At 39.7% G+C, this 16460-nt stretch overlaps 2 protein-coding genes across 4 annotated transcripts; both read right to left on the bottom strand.

Annotated features, from left to right (window-relative positions):
* Positions 1-387: 387 nt before the first annotated feature.
* On the bottom strand, positions 388-13762 carry LOC309717982 (apoptosis-associated speck-like protein containing a CARD). Its single transcript, XM_082552923.1, has 5 exons — positions 13353-13762; positions 3991-4081; positions 3005-3049; positions 2444-2476; positions 388-1037 (listed from the first exon to the last, which is right to left on the bottom strand). Exons 1-5 carry the CDS (start codon positions 13626-13628, stop codon positions 778-780), a joined length of 705 nt encoding a protein of 234 aa, XP_082409049.1. The 5' UTR covers positions 13629-13762; the 3' UTR covers positions 388-777.
* Positions 4752-8409, bottom strand: pycard (PYD and CARD domain containing). 3 transcript variants are annotated; one of them, XM_082550286.1, is made up of 4 exons: positions 8035-8406; positions 7215-7259; positions 6545-6592; positions 4752-5661 (listed from the first exon to the last, which is right to left on the bottom strand). In XM_082550286.1, exons 1-4 carry the CDS (start codon positions 8282-8284, stop codon positions 5402-5404), a joined length of 603 nt encoding a protein of 200 aa, XP_082406412.1. In that variant the 5' UTR covers positions 8285-8406; the 3' UTR covers positions 4752-5401. The 3 variants fall into 3 exon arrangements, with proteins under 3 accessions (XP_082406412.1, XP_082406413.1, XP_082406414.1); XM_082550287.1 differs by lacking the exon at positions 7215-7259 and having other exon boundaries at positions 8035-8409; XM_082550288.1 differs by lacking the exon at positions 6545-6592 and having other exon boundaries at positions 8035-8407.
* Positions 13763-16460: the final 2698 nt, after the last annotated feature.

Raw genomic sequence — 16460 nt, forward strand, 5'->3', positions numbered from 1 at the left:
CCTGAGGGTCGTTTTACATTTAAAAAATGCAAATTTAAAAATATGTACAGTTTGAATATAGATACAGTCACCTATATAACAAATTCAAATCAGCTGCAACAAAAGGCTAATACACACATTAATGAATCAGTAATTAAGGCCAGTGACATCATGTAAATGATCCTGATTTCATTTTAGGTACTTTAGGTGAAGTCTGATGCTCAAAGCTTTGCAGATTAATTACAAAGTAAGTTGATTGAGGAGGATCGTGACTTTAAAGTGTTTAAATATTTGTTTAGCCAGTTGGAAAAAAGTAGACAACATTGTTTAAACTCGGATGCAGACATCGTACACTGCGTTTATGTCACTATATTTATTTATTCATTTCAAAGGTCAATTTATAAAATTTAATTATTCACTAAAACGAATTCTTCGAGTTTAATTCTGGTTTATTTTTAAGGACAATAAATGTTTGCATTATGTTTTACTTTATAGAAGATAATGAAATCTGAAAATAAATTTATGACAGTTTGAGTCATGGATAAAAACATGGCTGATGACATCGTCAGTTCATCTTTAAATGATACAATTTACATTTTTAATATAAAAAATTTTAAATATCCAAAGTGTTTCATGTAAAATGGATCAATTAAAGGAGAGTCACTGAGGAGCAAAGGCACCACATAGCAGAACAATTTTCCACAAAGAAAAGACATCTCCACCTTTTTAATGTAAACATGTTATGTTCAGGTAGATCGTGTACGTTTGGTCTAAAAATGTGGTTTTTTCCCAACACATTTACTTCTTTGAAAGGTCTTCAACGAGAAATTTCTCATTTGCCAAAAGGCTTTCATAGAAGATGTCTTTGCAGGCTGCACTGGCTTTCAGGGGACCACTGTAGAGCTCCCTCATCCTGTCCTGAGAGGTAGGCAGAGCTCTAATTTTGTCATATTGTTCTTGGTCGATAACTCCCTTGTCTTGGAGCTCATCCAAAATGGGTGCGATGTTGCTCACTCTCTGGATCAGCTGGACTCTGTGTTTATCCACAAAATGCTTTCCTGGAGAAAAAAAGGAAAGAAATACAATAAAAGTTTACAGTTGTTTATCATGTGAAAATTTTATTCACTTTATTCTCAGCTTTCATAACAAAATGCTTTAAAAAAAATCACACTTATTTCATAATTAAAATTAATTAAATGTTAAAAATAGAACATAAATGATGTCTTTCACTTTTTTCATCCAGACATTGAAACATTATTGTGTTTCCTGAATTTCCAAGAGTTAAGTTAATGTTGCAGTTTCCTCTTTTATTACAGAGAATCTAATGAGCTGGTTTCGCTCGCTGCTGGATGCTTCATTCACATCTTTTAGCCGACTTTCAGAGGGTACTTCACGTGATCTTGGTTGTCAGCCATGGGGGGTCCAGGTTTTTTAGACAGACAGACCCATCATGATGAGCCCCCACAGATTTTTGTCTCAGCCCAGACCTGTCCTGGGTTTTTAGCAGCAGCACTCCTGACTTTGGGAATGGTTGCTTTAGTTGTTGTTTTTGGGTTGTGCAGAACAGACTGTGGTGCTCATGGTCAAGGTTACATCAAGGGCAGCAAACACCAAATTAAATTTAAGGTAATGATACTGAATTCCACCTTAACAGCAGCTTCATTCTTCGTACTAAAGAACACTGAGGCAATCGTTGATTCAGTGCCATATAAATAAAATTGAACTGATTGAATTGGAAATCAGCCATCACAGCTCATGGAACATCTGCTTATAAGCCTGCTGAGTTCAGTTGGCTAAATCCACAAATAGTAGCAGCGTCGGTCAGCTGATCATAACCTTTACACAGAAGCCACCTGTGCTCACAAGAGAAATTATTATGATTTATTTTTGAGTGATTTCTGTCCTCATGCTGCAGCACCACAGCCGAACTTAGGGTTTAGTGATGTGTCATTCACAAACGAGCCGACACAAAGAGCTCATTCTTTGTAGCAAATGACAAAAGCCGACTCTTCAGCCTCAACCACTCAGCCCTGCTGAGAATCCATGCAACCAGCAGCTTTGATGGGCACACCGTGTGACCAATGGCATGCAGGGACAGATAAGGATCAGACAGTTATGTGAATAAAGGAAGATGGCGAACAGTGTTACGGACCAGGTACTCAGAGCACCACAGAAAAGTGATGAAACAAGCAAAAATGGAAAAGGAGCAGCATCTGGCTGCATTTCATTGATTTTGGAGACCAAACAGCTGAGAGCAGACTCTTTAAAATCAGGAGCTGGCTAAAATGATACTTCTTTTTAGACTGCAGGAACACCACAAAGCACGTCACCAAAGTCTCAAAGACTTATTTTCATTTCTGTGCCTCACAGTGCACACATCTTTTTTTCATTACTCTTGACCTCAGGCTAAGTTATAGTTTGAGTCAGGATCAGTTACAGGGAGAGGACTTCATGCTGCACCTACCGTCTGCCATTGTACATCCACCAGATGCTGCAGCTGGAACAAGCAGAGGGGAAAAACTATTGATTAATACTGATGATGATGTTTTACACTGATAGAATATAAACAACTTCCTTCTGTCCACAGGATGAAGGGCTGCTCAGATTTAAAACTGTGCACCTTATTTGTTTCCAGTTGGTTGAAAACAATAAACGATGGGCTGATGCACCAGAAAACATTAAAACCAACTAAATCATGGCTCTTCTTTAGGTTATTAATATTTGGCTCCACTGGACATACATAGATAAGCTCATTTCAGGATTAGGTTATCTTATCTTTTCTTTATTTTATTCGATCTATTGCTAATAAAACATTGCTAATAAAAACAGCACGCTGCCCTAGTAACCAATGTGCTGATTACAACTGTCTACTGTTTTACGGCTTTTTTTCTGTTGTTTTTGTATTTTGGGACAATAAAGACGAGTTTCCACTCTTGAAGTTCTATAGTCAAAGCACACGGCACAATAATTTAGACTAAATTTTAAGCTCATACTACGTCATTTTGATAAACAATACGGAACTCACCGTCACTGGAACCACGTTTTGAGGACGGTCCACCTGTAGCGTTCTCTGCGGAAATGAGGAAGACACAGAGTTTGATGTGTGATGAATGTGTGATGGTGCTAAGAGCAGTAATATTAAAATACCATACATGGGTGTAATGTTACAGGCATTAAAGAACTATTGGAGGTTAAACGCAGTGACCCTCACAGCCGTCACGTATAATGGCTTCAGCTCCACATTTATACAGAAGAATGAAGCAGCTCCATCAGCACATTATATATGATTGTTATTACACAAGAAGTCAAGACTTTCATTTGTAATGTGAAACTGGAGCTGTGGAGCTGAACCTCTTAGCCGCGGAGACCTACGCTTTTTAATTTCATTTTTATTATTTAGCTTTCTCTCTCTCATAAACCTGCACCTTATTCCACAACGTTTTTCTTCATCCGAGGTCTTTAATCCTGTCAAACCGCACGACATCTGCAGTCAGAGGCAGTGAAAATGATCAATCAGCAGAAGCAACATCTGGAACACTGTGGAATCACACTGGGGACAAATATAAGCTGAAACACCGTCGTGGAAATACGTTGTAGGCAACTCGCACAAATTCGCCAAACTGCGTTTTAAAACTGCGATTTGGGAACAAAATGTTCTCGGACGGTGTAAGGATCAGTGACTCTGTTAGCTGTTATAAACGGGGACTGGGGGGTAAAATCGAGAGGCTCTGAAGAAGAAAGTGAAACTGAAAGAAGAGCAAAGACGAGCGGGAAGTTTTTTGTTTATTTTGTTTTTTAAACATTTTTGCTTCCGTTTTAAACTTTATTTGTTGTACAGATGTGCGGATACGTCAGCGGTCCTTCCAGTAGTTGCTCATTATTAGGCGATCAGCCGTTAGGTTTCGCTCCGTACGATACAATAATCTAACACTCAGTCTTCAAACCCTGACACCGAGCTACCGCAGCGGTTTGTGTCGGGTTTAAAATATGAATCTAATCGCAGATTCTTACCTCTGCGCTGCTGTCGATTCGTTTCAGGATCTCCAGAACCACCGAAGCGCCTCCTCCGCGGTAAAGTCTGTGACCTGCAGCCGGCTTTTCCCTACTTCCTCTTTTTTAACATTACGCGCGCCTTTTTCACGTTTTCTCTGCAGTCCAGAAGCAGATGATTTCAGACCATATGTTGTGCCAGAGTGATTCATTCAGTGTTTCGTTTTTTAGGTTCTTTGGGTGAAGTTTGATGCTCAAATCTTCACAGATGAAGTTGATTAAGGAGTTGAAAGTGTTTGTTTAGCCACTTTGAAAAACGTCCTGTAACTTCCTAAGACCCGAGCGCTTGATTGGGACGTGATGAATGTGAAAACAAAGAATTATCTTTTTACCTAATTTTGCTCTACAATGGCCTGATATTCACATATGAGCACATTCGTTTTAGATTTCGATAGAACAGTGGCAGTATAACGTCCCCGTAAGTGGATATCAGGCCCTTGTAGAGCAAAATTTAGTAGTGTGGTCGAGACAACCCAAAATGGGATGTCCGCGTATGTGGACAACAAATGCAAAACATCATTTAAAATCTTGTGCAGAAATTGTTCCCAGTGTTTTACCATCATATTTTTTGAATGAATATTCTGATTTTCTGCCTCCCCCGTCCCTCCATAATGTACACTGCATTATTATTTGAATAAATCATTTGATAAAAATGAAGATTTTATTTCAAAGATTAAATTATAAAACGTTTTAATTAATCATCAAAATGAACAAGAAAAACATGAGTTTAATTTTGGTTTATTTTTTTTAAAGGACAGTAAATCTTTGTCACTATGTTTCAAGTTACAATAAGATGATGACATTGAAAAACAGATTAATGAGGCTTTGGATGATTTATGGATAAAACTCATTCAGCTTCACGGCCCCGAGGATTCATAGTAATGAGAAAGGTACCCCTCTGCGTCCTTATGAACGCTCAGGATTCTTAATTGAAGCACTCCCCTTTTTATTCTCTTCGCGGCCCTAACCCTAGCATTAACCATCACCTTACATTTATCAATTTCAACCCGCTCTCACGCCTGGGAACGAGCAACATAGCGACGATTTGTCACATATATGTTACGTTTTGGGATGAAACGTGTTTGGATAAAAACATGGCTGATGACATCGCTGATTCATTTTTAACATATATAACATTTACATTTTTTAATATAAAACTTTCAAATATCCATAGTTTTTCCTGTAAAATGGATCAATTAAAGGAGCCACTGAGGAGCAAATGCAACACATAGAACAGTTTTTACAAAAATGTAAGTGTAAAATAAAACCCCCACAAAGAAAAGGCATCTAAACCTTTGTAATGTAATCATGTTATGTTCTGGTAGATATCGGTAGATCTATATTTGGTCTAAAAACTGTTTTTTCAACACATTTAATCCTTTTCACTGAGCTCTTTAACGAGAAATTTCTCATTTTTCAAAAGGATGTCATAGAAGATCTTTTTGCAGGCTGCAGTTTGCAGGGGACCAATGTAGAGCTCCCTCATCTTGTCCTGAGTGGTAGACAGAGCTCTAATTCTGGTATAAGTTCCTTGGTCGATAACTTCATTGTCTAGGAGCTCATCCAAAATGGGTGCGATGTTGCTCACTCTGTTGGTCAGCTGGACTCTGTGTTTGTCCACAAAGTGCTTGTCTGGAGAAAGAAAAGGAAAGAAATTTAAAAAAAAGTTAAGGGTTGTTTATCATCTGAAGTTTTTATTCACTTTATTCTCAGCTTTCATAACAAAATGCTTTTAAAAAATCACATTTATTTCATAATTAAAATTCATTAAATGTTAAAAACACATTCGTTCCTTTTGGTCGACTATTTAAAAAGAACATAAATGACATCTTTCCTTTTTTCATCCAGACATTTAAAGATTATTGTATCTAGTTAATGTTGCAGTCTTCTCTTTTATTATCAGGAATTGAGGAGCTGCATGAGAGTGCATCTGCTTGGCAGTTTCAAGGCCTCGGGCACAAAGGTGAGAAGTAACGAAGTACAAATACAAATGTATTTTACCCGAGTCTTATTTTTTCTGACTACTTTTTACTTTTACTCCCTGCCTTTATAAACAAATATCTGTACTTTCTACTTCTCACATTTTCTAAACCGGCTCGTTACTTTTGCTTTAACGCATTTTAGTCGAGTTATTATTTCGTCACTGCCAGCCTCCAAACATCCAAACGATTTAAACCTGAAGAGAAACACATGGTAGGCGGTCCTGTTCGATTATCATTCACCAGAGGATGGTGATCTCATGGTAATCTATGGGGCCTTATAAGGCTCACTGGCCTTAGATTTGATGGTGGGCTGAAGGTTTCAAACTTTGATCCTCGTGCTTCTCTTTCAGCTAATCTAATTAATGCTATTTAAACATATGTTAGGGTGTAGGAACACAACAAAGCACATGTCAACAAAATATGAAACACTTAATTTCTGTGAATCCAGCGGACATGTTTTTGTTTTTTACGCTTGACCATGTCCGAAGTTTTAGTTTGACTCAGGATCAGTTACAGGCGAGGTCTTCACCTACCGCCTGCGGTTTTACTTCCACCAGCTGCTCCAGCTGACGCACTCGAGGCTGGAACAAGCAGAGATCTAGTGTAAGAGCATTTTATTCTTTTGTTTGTGTTGTTGCACATTTTAACACTCAGTTAAATAAAAACTGATGCACGAGGAAAATAACTGGTTAGATACTCAAGGAAATAAAAACGGGACTATAATGTTCTGGGGAGACGACAAATCATTCAGAATTAATTAATGGTGTGTAGAGGCGGGAGGAGCGATCCAGTAAGTCGCCCCCCTTTTACGCACAATTTGATCTGCCACCAATAATCAGAATGGGAGGGGCAGACAAAGCGTCCACGCTCCATGTTTCCCGTGAAAACAGGACAAAATGTCGACGCTTGGAAGAGAAGAGAAGACACATGGACACATTTCGCATTTGACGTCAAGGAAAGTACGAGCACAGAAAACCTTTACAGACTTTAATCAACCGAATTAGCTTTAGAATTAGTCTGCGATAATCTTCCGATATTTAGTCAACTAAAGCTAAAAGAATTTAGACAAAAATTATGATTAAAACTAAATCAAACGTAGCACTGGTCTATACTGTGAAATGTCGGTAAAGAAGAAAGGAAAACAGCAAATCAGCCTCGTCCCGTCGAGGCTGATTTGAAAGGTGAAGCAGCGCAGAAACTCACCGTCAGTGGGAGCAGGTTTCGAGGAATTTCCACCTGTAGCTTCCTCTGCAAAAATGAAGACACAGTGTTAGAGTCCGTGACGGTGTTTCAGTGGATCACACAGAGACGAACAGTAATATTAAAATATCATACATGGGTGTAATGTTACAGGCTTTGAAGAACAAGTGATCCTCACGTACTATGGCTTCAGTTCCACATTTATACAGAGGAATGACGTATCCCTCAGCTCCATCAGAGCTATCAGGACATTTTATAAGATTATTATTACTCAAGAAGTCGAAGTCCAGACTTATCGTGGGACTGGGAAATCGCATCTGTGCGCATGCGCCAAGCGCATGGCGCCAGTGCCTGATCAACGTCAAAGAGGTCTGCCATTTCCATGCTCTGGCAGCCGATAAATGCGGAACTTATACCAGCATTATCTCCCCATTCTGGCTAGCGTTAACGACATCAACACAGTCTCACGATGAAAATAGGTCGCAGTCCTTCTGTACGGGTGTAGGTTCTGCACAACGTTTCCTCGTACACATTTCTAATTGTTACACGCGAACGGCGCATAAAGTAGCTGCTCTAATTAGGCCCGGTCGCGCCCGCTGACTTCACTTTTAATCTGCAGATCGGGAGTAAAACGGGCTCGGACACGTATGGAAGAGTGACTCTGTTCGCTGTTATTAAATAAACGCTGAAAAACAATCGAGAGGCTCTGGTCAGATAAGAAAAATGAAAGTGAAAATGCAGCATCCGAACACTCAGCCATCATTAAACCCTGACCTCCGTCTGTGCAGGTTTTAGGCTGCAGAATCACAGTCGTTGATCTTACCGAGTTCTTTCGCCTCTTCGCTGCAGCCGATCTGTTTCAGGATCTCGAGAGTCACCCTCAGAGCCCCCTCCTCAGTAAAAATAGACACCAGCGCGTCTGTGACCTGCAGACGGCTTTTGTCCTCCACCCTGTTGCGTTTTACGCGCGGCGGTTCTCTGCGGTCCAGAAGCTGGTGGCAGAACTTCTCATAGTTCCCCTTTCCCAAGTCCTCCAGAGTGTCTGCCACAGCGGATTTGATAGTTTTGGCCATTATTCACCGAGATCCAAAACTGCACCTCTGATTGTAACCGCTGTTGCTTTCCGGTGTGGTGCCAGAGTAGCTATGTAAAGCTGCTTTAAGCAATTTGGAACTGTAAGAGAGAAAAAAACGGTGCATTCAAATGCCTTCGGAAACAGAAGTACTCTTTATAATAGCTCAGTCTGTTTCACAGCTTTTACAGATTATTTCACAGTGTAGTGATTTCACAGGCCTAACAATTCTGTGATGTATCTCAGGGCAGATATTTCAATTATTTGTATTTATTTTGTTATTGTCACATTGCTTCGGAGCAACACTAGCAGTGTAAGTGCAAAACTAACATAATTATGATTAATAATATATCAGTAACATCATTTAACCCTTTACATGGGCAACAACCACAGTCATGAGCCTGGGAACGGACACTTTTATCTAAGCTTAAGCTACAAACTCAGTCTTCTTTAACTGCACCACCACAAGCCCAAAACAGATTCGGCCTTTCTAAAGTAACATAAGGAAACCTGTGATGTCTGTCAGCATGGAACAAACGGGAGAAGCCCACTAACCGCAGGTCCTCACAGGCTCACTGGATGGGTCACAGTGTAACAAGCACAGTTACAGTTATGCAATTCCTCGTTCATCACTCATTTCCAGCCGACCACCTTATAGATCACATCCATCTATTACAGTATAATGGCATATTTTCAACATATGAGAGCTAACATTTCATTCCTTTAGAGAAACACAAACAACTTTCATCTTTTGGGGCTTCGATTCACAAGTCAGTGATACCACTGCTTAAATCCAAAAGAAAAACTCACCACGCTGTTTGCTTTGCTTGCTAAACATAATTTAAACTGCTGCTGCGCTGACAAACTACTCAGTAACTGACAGGGAGCAAGGTCAGGTTGTATAAGTAATGTTTTTCTCAGCATATAAAACCTTTCAGAAAATCACTGGAGTGTTTAATGAATGCAAATATTTTCAAAGCCAGAGTTTATATCCATAAGGAAAATGTAAACTGCACAAAGCAGAACCACATCATGAAAAAATAATGCCAGACCAGATCATTTTTACTTTTAGTGTCCCAGAGAGCAGGGTACAGTGAAACGTGTTTCTGCTTACACCCTAAGCAGAAAAAAGCAGAATCCATGTAATGCATGGATGTGCTTTATTTTAATGGATGGATGTAAAAATAGTATACAGTCTCAGCCACAGTTAAAATAAAAGTGCCACAGGCCCCCAGTCAGGGCCTTATACTATGAGTTAGTGCAGGAATTTATATTTGCAACTGTGATAAAAAACTAAGAAAAATAAAAACAAAGTTAGTTAAAAACAGTAAAAGCAACCCTGACATTGTGTAGAGAGAAGTGCAAATGGCATTAATAAGTGATATGTACACTTTAAAGGTAAGAAAAACGTTTGGATGAAGGTATAATAGAAAATATGTTTGGGATCTTGTGCCTCACAGGTGTGTTCACCTGTGACAGACTGAAGCCTTATTGTACAGATATAACTAAAGATCAGTAGGAATGATTCCCCGAAGTGTTCTTTATGGCAGTGAGGCTGAAAGGTCTGAGGGAGAAGTGTGAAGTGGGAGTGACGGGTCGTCCATGAAGGAGAGCAGCTTATCTGTTTCTTCAGTGACCTTTGACCCTCACTGACTAAATCGCCTCCAAATTCTGACCGGTGATGCTTCCAGCTTTGCAGATTAGTTTATTAATTTACACAATACAGTTAAATAATAATAATAATGGATTGCATTTATAGAGCGCTTTTCGGGGCCCTCAAAGGGCTGTACAATCCCACTATTCATTCACTCTCACATTCACACACTGGTGGAGGCTACAGGTGTAGCCACAGCTGCCCTGCAGACTGACAGAAGCGAGGTTGCCATATCACGCCATCGGCCCCTCTGGCCAACACCAGTAGGTGGCAGGTGAAGTGTCTTGCCCAAGGACACAACGACTGAGACTGGCCGAGCCGGGGCTCGAACCGGCAACCTTCCGATTACAAGACGTACTGCCAACTCTTGAGCCACGATCGCTCTTGTAAATTATATAAACAGACGTGGAAAAGTCACAATAAGAGTGTCCAGGTGGAAAAATAGACAAAGAGGCAAAACTGGCAACTAAAAAATGACAAATACCTCAAATCGACGGCCAAATCGCAAAAATCAGACACTAGAAAACACCTCTGCAGGTAAAACCACAGCAGCATAAAATCCCTTAACATTGTTTTTTATATTTCTATGACAGTTGCTTTTGAGTGTCCATACAAAGTAGCAGAGGATGAACATCATTTCAAAGGTGAAGTGAGGCATGATAATAGGACGATGCTTCTGTTTTTTTTTCTTTTCGTATATTATGGCATAAACCTTGGTTATTTAACTTAACCTGTAAGTTTAACTGTTACTATTACAGAACATGTTCTTCATTAAAAACACAAAGTTTCATCAAACAATAATAATATCCTAAATTTAAAAAAAGAATAACAGCATATTAACACTGATTTGCTAACGTTTGAGCTTCCTCTGAGCTCCACGTTTCAGTTAGTGTGAACAGCTAGGAGAGTAAAAGACGATGTGGTTTTCAAAAGGCATAAACTTGACACATTTCTTGACTGTTCTGAGCAAGAATACTTTATTTCCATCTTTTACAGTTTTAAAATAATAAAAAGGGCTCAAAGTAGATGTTTAGGGACCCCACAGTTCTTGCAAGCACCACTTTAGTATGACAGCAATGTAAAGCCTTTTTATAGCAGTTGAGTCTCTTTTAGTTCTTGTTTTGTGGATTTCTTCCTTCTGCGTTCTTCTGTTTCTGATTCTCAGTCCATCTTGCGTGTGGCTTTGTTTGGAACAGATTTTCTACAATGTTATGCTCAGGGAAGTGAGAGACAAGGTTAAACCTTCAACTTAAAACCTCTGAGGTAGTCCACTGTGGATTTTGAAGTGTATATTGGCTCAAAGCAGGGTTTGGGAAAGCTTCCAAGTCTGCATTCTTGATAAGAGTGTAGAATGTTATGATAGGCTACCTCTGAACAGATGGACGATCCAGTTTTGGCAACAATAAAAACTGAAAACATTGAGCTATGACTAAAAGGAGGACCTGTTGAACCGCAATGAAATCTTTTTAGTTTCTCTGAAATTATTTTATTTATTTTATGAAATTCTTTAGGATTAAAATTTAATGACACAACAGTTATAAAGTCAATTGTTTTGAAATAAATCTGTAGTTGGAGCTTGTGTGTGAATACTAGAGCCTTTCACACAGTTTTCCAGCTGCTGTGAAGTCTTTCACCTGCAAAACATAAAAGAAATCATAGATAGCATATAGTTGTTTATATGAACAAGTTAACAGAAAGATCAACTCACTGTCCAGGTGAGATGTCTAATTTCCTCCACCGGCTTCTGTGACTGAAAAACACAAATGAATCAAAATGTTAGCCTCCATGTTAGCCTCCATGTTAGCCTCCATGTTAGCGGTGTAACAGGAGAGCAGTTTTAGTTTCAGAATGAAAATAAACTCTGACAATTGCAATTTTAAAATATCAGTGTTGCATATGTTTTATCATTTCGCTGTTACAGCTGCCCTGTTGGCTGCCCCTTCAAAAAGACAAAAACAAATCTGGAACGTTGCACTATCAAGCTGCAGGGCCAGACTCTCCATTGTTATGTAATTTCCATGGAACTAAATTGACTGTTGAGCAGCAAGTCAGCACATGTCCAGAGTCACATCCTGACACTGGAGTGTCACACAGACTTTAGAAAAAGGTTGAAGAATTCAGAGAGTCATTTCTCTCTGTTTTTCTCTGTTTTTACTGCATAAAGCTGGTTTCAAGTGTGATGCTACAAAAAGAAACTTTAGCACTTTGTTACTGTAGGGCTACATTTTAACGCAGACCAGACCCGTGTAAATGCTGGGCGATTGAGAAAATAAAAAAAATTCAAAATGTTATTGCGCCAGAAATCGAATAACTGGCCAACTCTTCTTTGTAGAATTGCTTTAATTTGGCCATATTTGAAGGTTTCCAGCATGAACCGCATGTTTAAAGTATCTCAGTCTGATTGAACTTGAACTATTTAAGTTCATGCCAGATACAACATGGTTTTTCACACAAGTCTTGGGGATCATTCAGATGGTTTTTTTTTTTGGTAAACGTGAGACGAGCCTTCATTTTTTTGCTTCTTTGGTTGGCAGTGGTTTTGTCCTTGGACTCTCCTATTGAGGCCATTTTTGCTCATTCTCTCTTTTTTTTGTTGAACCATGACCTCTGACCTTAACTGAGCCAGGTGAGGCCTGCAGTTCTTTAGAAAATGTTCTGAGTTCTTCTGTGACCTCCTGGATGAGTCATTGATGCACTCTTGGAGTAATTTTGGTCGGCTGGTCAGGTTCAGCACTGTCCTAAGTTTTCTCCATGTGTGGATAATTTCTCACTGTTGTTCACTGGAGTCCTGAAAGCCTTAGAAATGGCTTTGTGAACCTTTCAGACTGATAGATGTCAGTGCCTTTTTTTCCTCAGCTGTTTCTTTAAATCTTTTAGCTTACTTCACTTTGTCAGACAGCTTCTATTAAATGATTTCTTGATTGGTCTGGCAGTAATCAGGCCTGATTTAATATGATATGAGGGACAAGTCGTTTTGCTTCAGGTAGGTTTTTCTTCATAAATCAAATCATTATTTAAAACTGCATTTTGTATTTAGTCTGGTTATCTTTTTATAGTACTAACATTTTTAATGATCTGACGCATTAAAAATAGAAATCAAGAAGGGGAGCAGTTCTTTTCCACAGCACTGTATTAACTCTTGTTTTTGTTTTCTCATAATCAAATATTGAAGTCAGAGACCTCTGCTTGGTTTCACCCCTTTTGTGACACGGTAAGCCCCAAATGACAGCAGCGATCAGTTTAGGAAGTTTAAAAGTGAAAGTAAATAAATGAGACCCTTTTATTGTTGGTTAAAAATGTCTGCAGTATTGTTTCTGGTTCTGTTATACCCATCGATCTCTGTAGTTAGTTTTTACCCTGTGATTAACTGTGATGACGCTTCTGTGTAAATCCAGATGTACAAATGACCACTAACTGAAACTTGGACATTGATCTCACCGAGTGTTTCCGCCTCGTTGCTACATCCAATCGCTTTCAGCAGGTCCACAGTCACCCCAAGAGCCCCCTCCTCGGTAAAGTGGGACACCAGCACGTCTGCGATCTGCAGGCGGTTTTTATTTTCCACCCTGTTGCGCTTGACGCGTGGCGCTTCCCTGCGGTCCAGAAGCTGGTGGCAGAACTTCTCAAAGTCTTCCTTTGATATGTCCTCCAGCGCGCTCACCAAAGCAAGCTTTATAGTTTTGTCTGACATTTCGTGGCCCAGAAAGTTCTTGTAGCTCTGTCTGAACTGCAAAATACGCTTTTGTCTCGAACTTTAAGGAAGATGACTTTAGAAGGCGCACCCGGAAAAAGACGCATTTACTGCGACTGGGAAATATGGGTGCTCTAAGAGCTATAAGCGGAACACACACAGCAGCAAACATCTGGAACACACTCTGTCTGTCTTACGATAACAGTGGGGTCATGTTCCAAGTACAGTAAGACTTGCTGTAGGGATCCACCAACAACGCCTGTGTGAGTAGATCTGTCGACTCATATTGTGCATTGGTTTGCAGTTTTCTTGGTATGTTTGATTTTATAAATCCTAACAACCACATGGTATAGCGCCGCTAAGGGGTTTCGTCCTATTATTGTAGCACGTCTGTGGAGGCTCTGAGTTATGGAGGATCACAAGAGCCATTATTCTCTCGCCTCTGTCAGTGCGCCCCAGGGTGGCTGTGGCTACAATGTAGCTGCCATCACCAGTGTGTGAATGGGTGGATGGCTGGATGTGTAAAGCGCTTTGGGGTCCTTAGGGACTAGTGAAGCGCTATATAAATACAGGCCATTTACCATTATTTCGATGCGCGTGGCTCTTGTGGTCCTCCATACTCAGTCATCCAGGTCATCATAGTCTAAGGGCGATGGGGCGATCGTGGCTCAAGAGTTGGGAGTTCGCCTTGTAATCGGAAGGTTGCAGGTTCGAGCCCCGGCTTGGACAGTCTCGGTCGTTGTGTCCTTGGGCAAGACACTTCACCCGTTGCCTACTGGTGGTGGTCAGAGGGCTCGGTGGCGCCAGTGTCCGGCAGCCTCACCTCTGTCAGTGCGCCCCAGGGTGGCTGTGGCTACATTGTAGCTGCCATCACCAGTGTGTGGATGACTGGATGTGTAAAGCGCTTTGGGGTCCTTAGGGACTAGAAAAGCGCTATACAAATACAGGCCATTTACAGGCCATTTAAGGAACCTGGAAAGAAAAGCGTCTGGACTCTGCCTTTGCTTTCTCTTCCTTTCCAAGCTCCCTAGAATATTATTGTAGTTGTTGGAGAGTCTCCTAATGTGAGTGCCGCTGCAGCCTGCTGCTCTCCGTGCATCTGTTTAGAGCAGGGCAACTCCAGGTCTGTTGTTCTACACTGTTAAAAAAAAAACATCTTAAAAAACAGTAATATTCCGGCAGCTGGGGCGCCAAAATACTACCGTAAAATAACAGAAAACAACTTCCTCATAAAAATATGGTTATTTCCAGCAATGACAATACAGTTTGTTGCGCTAATTTTACATGGGATCTTGCCTTTTCAAGTGATCTTAAACATTAAATTGGGAACATGTTAATGTGATTAAACAATGAAATTATCTATAAATAGGGGGAAAAAAAAACAAATCCTAATAAAACAGTAATATTCCGGCAGCTGGGGCGCCAAAATACTACCTTAAAATATCAGAAAATAACTTTCTCATGAAAATACAGTTTTTTTTTCAGTAATGAAAATCGAGTTTGTTGCGCTAATTTGACATGGGATACTGCCTTTTCCAAGTGCTTTTAGACATTAAATTAGGAACATTTTAACGTGATCAAACAATGAAATTACCTATAAACAAGGTCAATGATTGTGGTAATATGATATAATACGTAAATGTACAGAAATATACAGTTAATAGTTGGTGTAAATTATAATGGATTGCATCCCCTGGGATAGACTGACAGAGGCGAGGCTGCCATATCGCACCACCGGCCCCTCTGGCCATCACCAGTAGGCAGCAGGTGAAGAGTCTTGACCACGGACACAATACCGAGAGTGTCCGAGCCGGGGCTCGAACCGGCAATCTTCTGATCACAAGCGAACTGCCTACTCTTGAACCACGATCGCCCTAAACAGCAATGATAATAATACTTATGTGAAGTAACACAAGCTTATAGGAATCATGTTATATACTTTTCCATAGCATTACATTTGAATTCAACAGTTCAATCTTTCAAATAACGCACAGATATTTGTGAAATCACGATACATTTGTGAATGTATTTTAACAATCTAAATATGCATATGTACAAAAAATATATTTAAAAAAAAACAAGTAAATTGTGTTTTTACTATATTTACAGTGATGTTATGTTATTTTACCTTTGACATGTAAAATCAGTCTACTTATGTAAATTTAATGATATTCTAGAAAGACAGCAGGCTACAACGCTTTAAAATATACAGTAAGATACTTTGACATTACTATTTTTTGGAACAGTGTATTTAACTGACTGGCCTCCGAGTTGTCCGGCCAACATCCACACCACATGCCCGCTGAACCTGCTTGGTGTTCCTTCCTTGCCAGACCGCGGTTACAAAATGTATAACTTCATTTTATGTATTTAAGACAAAACAAACAAAAAAACCCAACAACATCAACTTGCCATAATGTCGTTGTACAATGAAAATAAAGAGCTGTTCTGTCCGCTTTTTCCTCAAACATGGACACGTGTTTTAGTATTTTGTGGGTGGAATATTTTCTAATCCATGTGTGGGGTGAAAATGTCCCATAATTGGGTCCTGTAAAATGAAAAATGTACAAGGTGTTATAAATGTCAGATTTGCATTCTTGATCAATAACAAGGGCATCAAATAATTATCTAATGCATTTTCCTTACAAACGTGGCGCCATTTAGGGGGACATAAAAAGGCTTTCCAATAGTATACGATTTATTGCCAAGTAGCAAATAAACAAATGACCACAAGACACATTTCCTTATGTTTTGTATGTAGTATGTTTACGTTGTTTTCCTGGGGGCTGAAACTTGACATGTTGTGTATATCCCGCTAATAGCCTGTATATG

This window comes from Aulonocara stuartgranti (assembly GCF_965226115.1).
Source record: "Aulonocara stuartgranti genome assembly, chromosome: 11".
Taxonomy (NCBI): Eukaryota; Metazoa; Chordata; class Actinopteri; order Cichliformes; family Cichlidae; genus Aulonocara; species Aulonocara stuartgranti.

What these genes read in the sequence shown, in the direction of transcription:
- pycard (XM_082550286.1), bottom strand. Translation starts at nt 8,284, where the DNA reads ATGGCCAAAACTATCAAATCCGCTGTGGCAGACACTCTGGAGGACTTG. An exon ending in CGAAGAGGCGAAAGAACTCG is followed by an intron (nt 7,260 to 8,034) that starts GTAAGATCAACG and finishes TCATTTTTGCAG; the next exon opens with AGGAAGCTACAGGTGGAAAT. An exon ending in GAAACCTGCTCCCACTGACG is followed by an intron (nt 6,593 to 7,214) that starts GTGAGTTTCTGC and finishes TGCTTGTTCCAG; the next exon opens with CCTCGAGTGCGTCAGCTGGA.
- LOC309717982 (XM_082552923.1), bottom strand. Translation starts at nt 13,628, where the DNA reads ATGTCAGACAAAACTATAAAGCTTGCTTTGGTGAGCGCGCTGGAGGAC. An exon ending in AGATCAATGTCCAAGTTTCA is followed by an intron (nt 4,082 to 13,352) that starts GTTAGTGGTCAT and finishes AAGAGGAAGTAG; the next exon opens with GGAAAAGCCGGCTGCAGGTC. An exon ending in TGGATGTACAATGGCAGACG is followed by an intron (nt 1,038 to 2,443) that starts GTAGGTGCAGCA and finishes TTTTTTCTCCAG; the next exon opens with GAAAGCATTTTGTGGATAAA.